Consider the following 14,689-nt stretch of genomic DNA (forward strand, 5'->3'; position numbering starts at 1 on the left):
TATCTTATGAAATCCTAACCTCAAGTGACTGGAAATCCATAGCAAGGACATGTTCAGAACCTGGACAAAACTTGTTGTGGCTTTCAGAGTTATCATGAATTATGTAGGATTTAAGTCAGACACAATAGGCAAACAGGAGTTAACACACAAATAACTTTTGACCAACTAGCTGGTGAAGGTCAGTATGGAGAGAATTCAGAACAGATTGATTATCCCATAACAGTGTATGAGCAAATTTCTAAGGCTGCAATAAAAGCTTGGGGTTCCCTCCCCAGACAGAAAGATAGAGGGGAAGCTTTCACAAAAATAGAGCAAAGTCCCAATGAAACTTTTGCGGATTTTGTGGGATGTCTGCAAAATGCTGTCATAAGAATCATTGGAGAAAATACAGCTACAGAAATAATGACCAGACATCTGGCTATGGAAAATGCCAATAAGGTTTGCAAGAGAATTATATGGGGACTATACAAAGATGCTCTTTTAGAGGAGATCATAAGATGCTGTGCTACAGTGGGCACAAATACTTATACTCAGACTATGATGAACATGGAAAGCTAGAAAAAGTTTCTATTTAATTAACCCCCCCATAATTAAAACCCCTCAATCAAATGCTAAACTTGAAATTCTAAAAATATAAGGAGAGATGAACAAAATTGAAAGTAAAAAAAATCTATTGGATTTATAAATAAAACTAAAAATTGGTTCTATGAAAAAACCAATGATGGACAGAATCAGCTACACCCAGAGAAGGAACACTGGGAAATGAGTGTAAACTGTTAGCATTTTTTTTTTCTCCCCAGGTTATTTTTACCTTCCGAATCCAATTATTCCTTTGCAACAATAACAATAACAACAAAATTCGGGTCTGCACATATATATTGTATCTAGGTTATACTATAACATATTTTAATATGTATGGGAAAGTCTGCCATTTAGGGGAGGGGGTGGAGGAAAGGAGGGGAAAATTCAGAACAGAAAGGAGTACAAGAGATAATGTAAAAAATTACCTATGCATATATATATTGTCAAAAATGTTATAATTATAAAATTAATTTAAAAAATTAAAAAAAAAAGAAATCAAGCCATTCTCCAATTGATAAATGGTCAAAGGAAATGAACAGACAATTTTCAGATGAAGAAATTGAAACTATTTCTAGCTATATAAAAAATGTTTCAAGTCATTATTAATCAGAGAAATGCAAATTAAGATAACTCTGAGATACAACTACACACCTCTCAGATTGGTTAGGATGACAGGAAAAGGTAATGCTGAATGTTGGAGGGGATGTGGGAAAACTGGGACACTGATACATTGTTTATGGAATTGTGAATATATCCAGCCATTCTGGAGAACAATTTGGAATTATGCTCAAAAAGTTATTAAACTCTGCATACCCTTTTCATTTAACATTTCACTATTGAGTTTATGTCCCAAAAAGAAGGGAAAGGGACCTGTATGTGCAAGAAGGGAAAGGGACTTGTATGTGCAAAAATGTTTGTGGCAACCCTTTTTATAATGGCTAGAAACTGGAAATTGAATGGATGCCCATCAATTGGAGAATGGTTGAATAAATTGTGGTATATGAATGTTATGGAATGTTATTGTTCAGTAAGAAATGACCAGCAGGAAGATTTCAAAAAGGCCTGGATTGATGCTGAGTGAAATGAACAGGACCAGGATCTTATAATATACTTCAACAACAATATTATATCATGATCACTTCTGATGGACGTGGCTCTCTTCAACAATGAAATGAGCCAAGTTCCATTTGTTCAATAATGAATAGAACCAGGTACACCCAGCGAAAGAACTCTGGGAAATGAGTGTGAACCACTATATAGCATTTCCAATCTCTCTGTTTTTAATCCACTTGCATTTTTAATTTCCTTCTCAGGTTAATTTTACCTTATTTCAAAGTCTGATTTTCTTGTGCAGCAAGATAACTGTATAAATATGAAGGCATATATTGCATTTAACATATACTTTAACTTATTTAGCATGTGTTGGTCTACCTCCATCTAGCGTAGGGGGTAGGAGGGAAGGAGGGGAAAAGTTGGAACAGAAGGTTTTGCAGGGGTCAATGCTGAAAAATTATAGAACTAGAAAAAAATAATAAAATTCATCTGGAAGAACAAAAGATCAAGAATATCAAGGGAATTAATTAAAAAAAAAAAGCAAAGGATGATGGCTTAGCACTACCAAACCTAAAATTATATTATAAAGTAGCAGTCATCAAAACGATTTGGTACTGACTAAGAAATATAGAGTGTTAAGGGGCAGCTAAGTTGGTGTAATGGATAGAGCACCAGCCCTGAAATCAGGAGGACCTGAGCTCAAATCTGGCCTCAGACACTTAACACTTCCTGGCTATGTGACCCTGGGCAAGTCACTTTACCCTAAATGCCTCAGCAAAAAAAAAAAAAAAAAAAAAAGAAAAGAAAAAGAAAAGAAAAAGAAATAAGAGTAGTGGATCAGTGAAATAGATTAAATATGTGACACAATAATCAAGACCTATAGCAAAGTAGTATTTGATAAATTCCAAACTCCAGCTTCTGGAATAAGAACTCAATATTTGACAAAAATTGCTAGGAAAACTAGAAAATAATGTCAGAGACTTGGCATAGACCTGCATCTCACATCCTATACCAAAATACGGTCAAAATAAGTGCATGATTTTGGCATAAAGGATGATATCATAAACAAATTAAGAGAGTAAGAGATAATTTACTTATCAGACCTTTGGAGAAGGAAGGAATTTATGACCAAGAACTATAGAACAAAATGAAAGGTAAAATGGACCGTTTTGATTACATTAAATTTAAAAGGTGTTACACAAATAAAACCAATAGAAACAGGATTAAAAGAGAAGTACAAAGCTAGGAAACAATCTTTATAGCCAGTATTTCTGATAAAGTTCTCATTTCTAAAATATATAAAGAACTATATCAAAATGTATAAAAATACAAATCTTTTCCCAGTTGATAAATAGCCAGAAGATATGAACAATTTTCAGACAAAGAAATTAAAGCTATCACTAGTCATATGTAAAAATGCTCTAAATCACTATTGAGTAGAGAAATGCAAATTAAAACAACCCTGAGGTACCACCTCATACCTCTCAGATTGACTAGGATTGACTGGAAAAGATAATGATAAATGTTGGCGGTGATGTGGAGAAACTGCAACACTGATGCATTATTGGTAGAATTGTGAAATGATCCAACCATTCTGGAGAGTAATCTCTAATTATGTCCAAAGGGTTATAAAGTTATGCATACTCTTTGACCTAGCAGTGCTGGGTCTGTGTCCCAGGGAAATCATAAAGGAGGGAAAAGGACCCACATGTGTGAAAATGTTTGTAGCTGCTCTTTTTGTGGTGGTAAAGAATTGGAAAATGAGTAGATTCCCATCAGTTGGAAAATGACTGAATAAGTTATGGTATATTAAGGTAATGGAAAATTTTTGTTTTATAAAAAGTGACAAACAACCTGATTATAGAAAGGCCTGGAAAAATTTATATGAGCTAATGCTGAGTGAAACAAGCAGAACCAAAAATACATTGAATACAATAATGATAATCATCTATGAAAGACTTAGTTCTTCTCAGCAGTTCAGTGATTAAGACAGTTCCCATAGACTTTGGACAGAAAATCTGCATTCAGAAAAACAACTAAGACTAAATGTAAATCAGCACATGCTATGTTCACTTCTTTTTTCTGTGTTTTGTTGTTGTTGTTGTTGTTGTTGTTTGTTTTTTTATCTCTCCCATGGTTTTTCCTTTTTGTTCTGATTTTTCACTCCCAACATTATTCATAAACAAATGTGTACTAAAATAAATAAAAAAATTTTAAAAGAGTATGACCCAGATTTTTGGATAAGACCAGTATTTACAAATATACACATACACACACAGTTACAGATGTGCTATAAAAGTTTATTAGAAGGGTTTTGTTGTTCTTTTTTACATTTTGGGATGAAGAGATAGGAGATTAAACTAATTTCCCTTAACTGAAAAAAAAAAAGTTCAGAATAAAAGAAGAAATTGCACCAAAGAAAATGTATTACCATCTTCCTTGCTATTACATCCTAAGGAACACTGGATTTTTCAATCTGACATCAATGAAATAACCTTTATGTACTATCTCTCGCTTTTGGAATTTGAACTCTAGAGAAGAGGGACTCAATGATTTTTTTCTGTTTCCAAGGTTTAAACATTGCTTTTCACTTAGGAACCCCCTAAAAAAGGCTTATTCATTTTTTCATTCATTCATGGGGAATGGAATACATAATCTCAGAAAGATGTAGTCTCTGAAAGAGTGTTGTGAGGAACAACAAAAAGTCCAGTTTGGCTGGGCCATAGGATTTGTGAAGAGACCATAATGTATACTTGGGCCAGAATGTTGGGCTGCAACCAGCTTATGAAAGATTTTAAATGTTTTATATTTTAGAAAGAAAATAGAAGTGACTGATTTTTGATGTCAGAGAACTCAGGTTCAAATTTTACCTCTCTATCTTGATTCCTTGAGAAAATCACTTAATCTCACTTTTATAAAATCAGGGGATTGAAAATATCCTCTAAAATTCTTTTCTGTGCTATCTTAAATACTATAAGAATTGTGGCATGGGAAATAACTTTTATATTTCAGTTCTTTTATGCTCTCTGAATGAAAAATACCATTGGGTGAGATGCTTTTCAACCTTTTGTGCTGCACATCTTTATTATAGTGAAAATGCCAAATTCAGCATCAGAAAGGAATTGTCTTATTGTGGGACATCTCGTTTAATCTCTCTGAAACTGTTTCATTATTTATAAAACAGGGAACACTTCACAAGGTTTTTATAAACATTATAATGAGATAAAGTATGTGAAGAGTTTGTAAGATTTAAAACATCACATAGATCAAGGTTTTGTTAATATTTATTCTCTTTCCTTATTTAGGATATTTTGCTGAAGGGTTCCTGACAATACAGCATGCTATTGATAAAGCTATAATGCGATACCATGCAAAAAATGCTTCAAGAGACTTGTTTAATAACACCTCTGTTTTTATAAGGAGGTTTCCATTCCCAATTTCTTCTGCTGATAATTTCTATGATATTTTCATCTTTTTTCTTCCCTTAACAATTATATTAGTTTTCTCCGTGATCATACTCAATATAATCCGTTTTGTCATGTTGGAAAAGGAGAATATGTTGAAGGTAAATACTACTTGTATTTGAATTAAAATTACTAATATGTAGAAATACTATGGAGTGTTGGAAATAGAATATGAGATTTGCATGGGACTTAAGAGGCCATCTAATCTAATGTATACATGAGGCAAGAATCCTTTGTACAAACATCTCCAATAGATAGTCATATACTCTGTGATCAAGGAGCTACAGTGAGTGGAAACATATTACTATCTAATTTTGTGATATATATATTTTATATTTTTATATTTATATATATTATATATTATTGTGTTATATAATTTTATGAAAATTTGGAAAGTTGTAATCAAAATAACATCTGCCCCTGAAACTTCCTCTCATTGCTTCTACTTGTGTTTTCTGGAGTCAATTAGAACAAATTTAATCAGTTTTCTGTATGACAGCCCTTCATATACTTAAAGACCATCATGTCCTCCTTAAGTCTTCTCTTATCCAGATTAAGTGTTACCAGTTCCCTCAATTCATCCTTTTCCAGCATTTTTTTTTGTTGTTGTTGTTCTTTTGTCATCCTGGCTACATTTTTTTTGATCATGCTTCTAATTTTGTATGTCTTTACTAAAATGTTATCTAGAACTGAATACAATAGTCTAAATGTGGACTCAATATAAAGTGCACTAGACCTATTTCACTCTGGATACTTTGCCTTTTTTAATGCAGACTTGCATAATATCAGCTTTTTAGTTGCTACGTCTTACTATTAATTTATATTTTTTTAGTTGCTATCTGCAAAAAAAACTCCCCAAAACTTGAGTTCCTTTTCATAGGAAAAGCCATATCCTCTGTTCTTCACTTTTTGCAGTTGATTATGTTGAATCCAATTATAGAATATCATAATTATCCCTACAAAATTTGTTTGATTCAGCTATTATTCTAGACTTAAGAGGAACTTTTCTTGATTTTGTCACAACAGTATTAGTTGTCTTTGTATTACCTGGAGATTTGAAGTCATGTCATCTATATTGTCATTCCTTTAAGTCACTGCTAAAAATGTCGAATCATTTGGGGACAAAGATAGACCCATATTCAGCTGGTGACTTTCTTCTAGGATGACACTGACTCATTAAAATGACTTCTCTTTAGATCTGATCATTGCATTACAAATCTATTTAAATCTACTACCATCCAACCTGTATCTCTACATCTCAACCACAAGGATATCCTTAAGAGATGAGAAAAAAACAAACAAACCAAAAAACCATAATTTCATCAAGAGTAGTTAATACCTTTCAAATCTCCTAATTGCTTTTTAACAGAATTACTAAAAATAGAACAGATATGTAATATTTATATGACGCTTAAATCTAATTATATCTATTGTATTTCCTGGTTTACTTTTAATTATTCTGTCCAAAAAAGAAATGAGGTTAGCCAAGACTGACCCATTCTTGAAAGAGCTGTGCTAGTTTTTAGTGGTCAATGTTTCTTTTTTTAATAATGTGTTCATAACTTTGGCAGGCATCACAGGCCTACTACTACATATTTCTTTCTTTTTTTTTTTTTTTTTTTAATAAGACAGAATTTGACTTTTGCTAGTCTTATAATACTTCTATTCTCTTTTCTTCTTCTTCTTCTTCTTCTTCTTCTTCTTCTTCTTCTTCTTCTTCTTCTTCTTCTTCTTCTTCTTCTTCTTCTTCTTCTTCTTCTTCTTCTTCTTCTTCTTCTTCTTCTTCTTCTTCTTCTTCTTCTTCTTCTTCTTCTTCTTCTTCTTCTTCTTCTTCTTCTTCTTCTTCTTCTTCTTCTTCTTCTTCTTCTTCTTCTTCTTCTATTGGGGTTAAGTGACTTGCCCAGGGTCACATAGCTAGGAAATGTCTGTCTGAGGTCAGATTTGAACTCAGGTCCTTCTGAGGCTGGTGCTCTCTATCCACTGCTCCACCTAGCTGCCCCCCCTACTTCTTTCCCAATCTAAAGATTACTTTCATTGGAATAAGAAACAGAAGAAACTAAATGCTTTCCAATAGTTCATTATTATATCATCCACCTCAAGTCGACTCTCTTCTTTGAAAATCTTGTCTCCCAGGTAGCACTCAAACCAATTTTTCATCTATTTTCAATATTTCCTATGTGGCCATTTTGTTCTTTTATGCTTCTAAATGCTTCTTAATACCTGAGTTAAATCCCTATTATGTAATGACTTTACATTTTGGAACTCTGAACTCATTCCTGTATCAAGTTGATTTAAGATATTTTCAAGCTATAGGTCTGTGATTATTGGTGTTTTAGGGCATCTCCTCTTGTCCCACAAAGAATTAAATAAGCTTCTAGGCAAAAATTTGCTTTAAAAATTAGTTACATAATTCCTGTTCACTTACCTGACTTACTCCAAAGCATTAACCTTAAAGTTTAGGAACAGAAACTTGAGCATCCTAATTTATATGAGTAGGCCAAAATGAATATGTAATATCTAAAACTTCAAAAACTCCCTCTCTCTCTCTTTCTCTCTATGTGTGCATATATGCAACATGCCCTCCTGGCAGTTACAATTACTAGTCTGTCCTAAGCCCAACAGAGTACCTTTGACCACTGACCTTTGCAGTGTCAACTCTACCCAGCTCGCCTCCTTTGAGGACTTCAAAGGTCTCTGGCCACAATCTCTTGAATCTATAGCTTAGTAACTGGTAGCTCACTCAAGAACAGCCACGTGTAATCTTAAAAGCCTTTATTATACCTACTTACATAATGCCCTGACTTGATGCCCTGACTTGTTGGTTCCCTAGTAAACACCTGGTCTGAAGACCCACGTGTTCTCTACCAAACTCCTTACCTCTCGGCTACCCATCAGCTTGGTTCAGCTACCCCAGGTTAGGGAGCCAGGTTAAAGCGCACCAGGTTAAAAAGAGCGACTACAGTCTGCAGTGGGCTTATAAAGGGCCTGTGAGGTCACACACACAGCCAATCAGCGAGAAAGTTGTCACCCATTACGAAGTTATCTCAATGTGGCCAAGATCCCACCCACAGGGCAGTCCTATATTCACAGAGAATACTTCTGGGCTACTCAAATCTCCCATTGCACTGTGGCGCCGCCCATTTAAAGGGCCCTTACAATTCCCTTCTCTTGTTTTGCGGGAACCACACATCTCATCAAGCTAAACTTTTAGCACCAGCTATAGTTCACTTGATCCATGAGATGACAGAGTGTTATGCCCAAGGAGGTACAAAGCAGCAGATTAGTAAACAGAAGTATGACAATGAGAACCAGGCTCAACAGTGGCCCAAGTGTTCAACCCATTCATTAAAGTCATACTCAAGAAGATAATAAGCCAAAGAGATTGGATGTCAATGAGGTAGGATGTCAACACTGAGGTGGGAAGTCAACAAGGTAAAACATCACAATTCTAGTTAGCAATTAAATATCAGTGAGGTAGGTCGTCACAATTCTAGTTAAATTTATCACAATTCCAGACCAATTCTAGTTTCTCACAATTCTCTATTGTACTTTTCACAATCCTAGAGCAATTCTAGTTTCACAGGTGCACATAAGCAAAGTCATGTCCAGTAACATTGTCTCAATAACAATGGCAGGTGGGTGTGTTGATTTTTCACCCACTAATTTAAAATCATAGTCCTTCAATAGAAAGCATAGGGCAAAGCCTCTCCCCAGGCTACCATATGGCAAGTAGCCACGGGAGGAGCAAGCAGGCCCATTGTCCATTTACAGCTATTTATATTGCATATCACCCAAAACAGTCCATTTCAGCTACAACACTGGAACTGTGTCTGATGTCTCTGGTGTCACGGTCAGGAGGGACATTGCTGCCATCAGCGTCTGGAAGGCTGCTGACATCTGGCTGGTCCTTCTCTTGGATCCCCAGGTTACAAATGTCTCTGCTGCTGGATCTGCACCTAGGAAAGAATGTACCCGTGGCCCATCTTGGGCCTTTCCAAATGCCATCCAGGCCTTTCCACATCACAGTGGAAACAAAGTTGTTGTCAAAAAGATTAACAAAAGTCAGACAAAAGTTAGTCAGTCTGTCACTTAGCCGCACTTTCTGTGTGTGCCTGAAGTGGATTGCTAAGGTAAAATGCAAAGAATTTAAAAATGTAAAACCAAAATAATTTAAAAGTGTAAAACCGAAATAGATTAAAAATGTAAAACCAAAATAACTTAAAAATATAAAATCAAAATAACTTAGTAATGTAAAATCAAAATACTTTAAAGATGTAAAATCAAAAGTGTTTAAAAAATGTAAAATCAAAATTTAAAAATTGCAAGCAATCACATATATGTATTGCCACATCTTGTGCATATCCCAAAATTCCCTTCTCTTGTTTAGAAGAGAAGATCTTGGGGATATAGTCTGTGCAGTAATGACTTTACTAGTAGGATTATAAGAAATGCCAATGGAATGAGCAAAGTCAAATTCAAGCAAAAACACCTAAAGGCAAAATATTTGTAAGCCAATCCATAAACTGTCTTAAATGCATATGAAATTTCTACAATGGAAAAATGGTTGATCACATGTCTAGCTGCTTCTCCAGATTGGAATGAAGCCATAATGTCCATTGGTCTTAAAACATTAAATTTCAAACCATAAGGGTTTTGTCCTATAGGGAGTATAGGAGAGTGAAAGAATGATAAGCTGTGTAGCCTTCTGCATGCCCCTAGCTTCCTCTTTAGTTATCACAATTTGCAAATATAAGACTCTAACAGCCTGATTGTAAATGATTTGAAGGTCCACTCTGAAAATGGACATGTAGGGTGTATTTATCTGAGTGCTTTCTCACTGGCTCTCGAAGTTCTTAAAAGAGCTGATACCTTTTTACTGGTCTGCCACTCATACAGTTAATGAAAAAAGAACACTCGGCTATATCCCTGAATTCTTTTGCCTAAAAATCAAAGTTTGAGTTTCTGATACCGAATTGTACTTCAGGAATGTAAATCAATAAATCTGATATTACTTTTCCTCCTGGGTCAAAGATCACACACTGTCTATTTATTCTAGTGATTAAAACAGCAATTTTCCAAACCATTCTAAACATAAACACTGTTTTATAAGTACTTGTAGGGGTTTGGGAAATCAAGCCCACCTGTGGAAGTGGAAAATCCACGAGGTAAGAGGAGTTCCAATTCTCCAAAGGCGATCCTAGAGGTTTTATAAGTATAAAACTCCACTCTCTCTAACTGCAAGGTCTTATCCCTGTAAGGTTTCTTAGAAATTAACTGAACTGTATTTTTAAAATTTTTCTGATTATACTCAATACCCCACAATTCCTTTTTGCCTTGGGCCATAAAGCCTACTCCAGTCCTTTGAAATGAAGACACAGGAGTTTTAAATGGATTAATGGGCAGTGCTGATGATATTATCGCCCTTAGGGTTGGATTCTAAATCAGCCTTTGGGGAATTTTCCAATTCCTGACCCTCTCCCCTCAGCCCCATCTTTTTGGGCCATGGGAGAAGGAGGAGGAGGAAAAAGAAGGGCGAAAAATTTTAAGTTTTAATATTTTTTACTTATTGGGGTAAAATTGGACATCATAAAACAAGCATCATAGACTTTTTGAGAAGCTAATGTAAGAATTAAAGAAAAAGTACATTTAATGTACTCTTTGATAATGATTATTAAATAGTTTTCTGTCTGTGCACTAAAAATAGCTTTGTCACATATACCTTTTGTCTTTTTTGGCTTTTAACAGGAGTACCTCTGCATAATGGGAATGAGCAAACTGTTGTTCTGGAGTTCTTATTTCTTCACATATTTCATGTTTTTTCTTTTTATCATCATTGTGCTGACTCTGATATTGCAAGTCAAGGCAAGTGTCTAGTGTTGGTGGTGGTGGTGGTTGCTTTTTTAAATTTCACTGAGGAAGATAGTGGAAGTCTTTATTGCTGAGTGGGAGATGTTACACTATTAAACGGAAAATGAAGCAACATTGTAGTTGTAGTTGTAGTGAAGCAACATGAAATAGCATCAAAGTGACAGGTGGTATATATGTGGGCCTTTAGTAATATCCCCTTTTATTGTAGGTCAGTTAATGAATAGCTTATTAATTGCTTTAGAGATACTACTATATTTAATAATCTATTTCCTTGCCACCATTTGATCTTCTTCTAAACCACATTTACATGATTAAATTGGCTTTTGAATGTCTCATGGTAGATTGCATACCTACCAATAATCATCCACAGTGAAGGATCGTTGGTGTTTTTCTTTCTGATGTGCTCTGCCATTGTTTCCATATTCTTCAGCTTCATGATCAGCACATTCTTCAACAAAAGTAAGTCCAGAAGCCAGTTAAATATAAGCTTCTAGAGGGCAGGGACTATTTTCCTTTTTTATCTTTATATCTACCACTGCCTTAACTCAAGATAAGTACTTAATAAATGTTTGTTAAATTGAGATTTTTGTTATTATTGTGATTATGTCCTTGAAGAGTTTGTTGAAAAAAGAGACCATTTTCAGAAATACAACAGTAACTACATTTTTTGAGGAAAGATAAAGTAATTTAGATTCCTATTTCCTAGTAACTTCTAAATGAAATTTTTTAGATGTATATAAGAGTAGTATATGTCAGACATACAGTATAAATATACAAGTCCAGACTATAAAGTCATGAACTACTGATGAGATTAGGGTTCCTGGTGATCAGGGAGTAAAATGATGAGGTTAGTGGCATTTTGGGGGTTCAGGGAACCAGATGAAGAAGTTTGGATCCCCTAAATCCCCTTAGGATTCCACGAAGGGTAGGGACTTGTGGGAACCCCCTTCTGGTGGTGCAGAGATCCTTCATAAAGCAATTTACGAATTTGAAAAGCTAGACTGATAAAAAGAAGTTTATTATTAGCATTTGGGAAGTCAGCCTTTGCTATACATGACTAGAAAGACTGAATTCCTTAATGGCAAGGTTTGACAGAGAAGTAAAGTTTCTAGTAGAGAAATCCCAACAGAGAGATATAAAGTCTTATTAGGGAAATGGGTAAGGAAGATAAAGAGAAGGTAACGCTGAAAGAGAATATCATTTCAGTGGGCAGAGGTTTGCTGCTATGTCAGAGAGAGAGAGAGTGTGTGAGAGTTTTCTTGGCATGGCATATTATATCCTCTGCAAGAACTGAGCCTAAATTTGCTTTTTTTAATAGGAAATCTGAGACAGAAGTTTCAGTCAAATGAGATTCCCTCAATGCTGTCACTGCTCCCAGGCCTAGATGAGACCACTTAATGGGAGTGGTTTTGAGCCAACAATAGGGCTCAATAGAAATCTAGATCTCCAGCCAAATGAGATTACTTCAACTGGTCCCACTAAGATAAACCACTTTATCTTGGTTCCCTGATGCAAGTCTCAGAGGCAGGGTTCAAGGAGAATCTCTTCTTCAAGGAGCTTTAAGAGTTTCGGGGCTCCCCCCACCAAATCACTACCAGTCTACTTAACAGAGATCATATTCTTTACATTTTTAGAAATACTTTGTATAGTATTCACATTTTACAAAATAAATTTATACATATAAAACAGTTTAATTATATTTTAATATCAATTTCAAATAGAAAAAAGTGCTACAATATAACTCTGCTAACAAACTTAAAAATTTATAAAGAAGCTCTAAGACTATGTCTAAATGTTTGCAGGCAGTAGGGAGGCAGAGAGAGATGGAAGATAAGTGAGAAAGTAGGGGTGATGGAGCCATCTGTTGGAAAAGTTAGAATAGAATAGGATTACTTTTTTTATGTGGAAAGTTAGCTTTTATGACAAGAAAGATTATTATGTGGAAAGGTTAGCTTTTTGGTGCAGCAGGAATGAAAGAGGAGATAGTGGTAGGAGGTATATGGTCATATGAGGTTGATGAGGAGTAAACTGAGGTCTAAACCGAGATGGGTCAATTCCTTTTCTCTCTCTCCTTCCTTCCCCAAAGTAACCAAGGGCAGGGTCAGCAGCAAATGAATTTGCTACTTAATGGTGTATGGAAACATAGTCTTTATTGATTAGAATGGAAAGACCGGAGAGCTGGTGGGCAAAATGGCTGCAAGGTACAAGGCCCATTTTGCAAAGAATAGATTTTTGAGGACTCTGTTTTATACAAGAGCACAATCATTCAGATGCAGTGATGTAAGGAGGTTCCAGAGAGTGATGTAAATAAGATAAGGATTCTCTTGTTATCTTTTGGGGACAGATAGAAGTCTCTTCCCAAAAAAGAATTTCCTGCTGGCATTTGGTCTATCTGAGCAGATTAGAATGGGGGCTGTAAAACCCCAGCCAGCTCAGATAGCCCAAACTAGTTTGACCAGATCTTGTATCAAAGGCCCAAGTCCCAAAGGAAGTTGGAAATCAAACAAGGAATATCAAGGGGCTACCGCCCCCAACAAGGTGAAGAAGAGGAAAGGAGAAAGTGCTATCAGTAAATGCCAGCTCTGTGAATCTAAGATTTCTTTCTACATAATGTTGCACTTTGAGAATTTCTCTTACTGTTCTGATTTTAATTCAAAAATAGGCATTCAAAAGAAAACTTCCATGAACATAATTATTTATCCTTGTTTAAATTGTGAAAGTTTGTAATCTTTTGGTCTAGAAGAGCAATTCTCAGAAAAAGTTTCCTTCAGTTTTTATGAATGAAGGATTTGATGGCTACATAAACATTTTGGTTATACAACTGCTTTATTGGGACAGAAAAAGGGGTCTGTGCTTTAAGTTATTACATATTATTTAATGATTTCTATTTTTTCTCTCCTAATTTCTAGCCAATACAGCTGTTGCTTTAGGAGGTTTCCTCTACTTCATTACCTACCTCCCATATCCTTTCATTCGTTCTTACTACAAAATGATGAGTCTCCATACGAAGCTACTTTCCTGTCTTTTTTCAAATGTTGCAATACTCTTGGGTATTCAGATTCTAATTTCCTCAGAAATTACAGGTAAGCATTCTCCTTCATAACCAACCCTACCCTCTCCCCAGGCATGGCTAGAGAGCTTCAAGAGTAGGATTGCTTTGTTTTTGCATTTATATCCCCAAAGGCAATGTGGCCCAGTAGATCTGAAATTTAGTAGACCAGGTCCTGCCTCTTAATAGGTTTGCAAGCTATTTAAATTCTCTGTACCCCAGGCCACCCTCTCAGACTATAATTTGCTAACCTGCATTGGCAGACAGTTTCCTCATTTAAGGTTCCCCACATCACCAAAATCTGGACAAAATCTTTGGACAAAAATTAACTGCTAATATAGCTGAGTGTCTTTCAAACTGTAGATCAGTGGTCCTCAAACTTTTTAAATAGGGGCCAGTACACTGTCTCTCAGACTTTTGGAGGGCCAGACTATAGTAAAAACAAAAACTCACACCCTGTCTCTGCCCCTCAACCCATTTACCATTATCCTGCAGGTGGCATCTGGCCTGAGGGCCATAGTTTGAGAACCCCTGCTGTAGATGTTTGATAAATGTTTAAATTGAATTGCATCCTTTTACAATTCTCCCTTTGCTATTTTGATTCCTAGGCACAATTACTGTCATGATAATGACATCCTGCGATTTTATCATCATGATGATAATTGAACTTATA

General features: G+C 35.4%; 1 protein-coding gene across 1 annotated transcript in view; it reads left to right on the forward strand.

Annotated features, from left to right (window-relative positions):
- The window catches only part of LOC141550392 (phospholipid-transporting ATPase ABCA3-like), a 234,350-nt gene that overhangs the window by 56,754 nt on the left and 162,907 nt on the right, over nucleotides 1–14,689 (forward strand). The window contains 4 exon segments of the mRNA XM_074280992.1: nucleotides 4,941–5,200; nucleotides 10,845–10,961; nucleotides 11,309–11,426; nucleotides 13,877–14,050. Coding sequence (XP_074137093.1) covers nucleotides 4,941–5,200; nucleotides 10,845–10,961; nucleotides 11,309–11,426; nucleotides 13,877–14,050 — 669 coding nt within the window.

Source organism: Sminthopsis crassicaudata, chromosome 1 (genome assembly GCF_048593235.1).
Source record: "Sminthopsis crassicaudata isolate SCR6 chromosome 1, ASM4859323v1, whole genome shotgun sequence".
Lineage (NCBI taxonomy): Eukaryota > Metazoa > Chordata > Mammalia > Dasyuromorphia > Dasyuridae > Sminthopsis > Sminthopsis crassicaudata.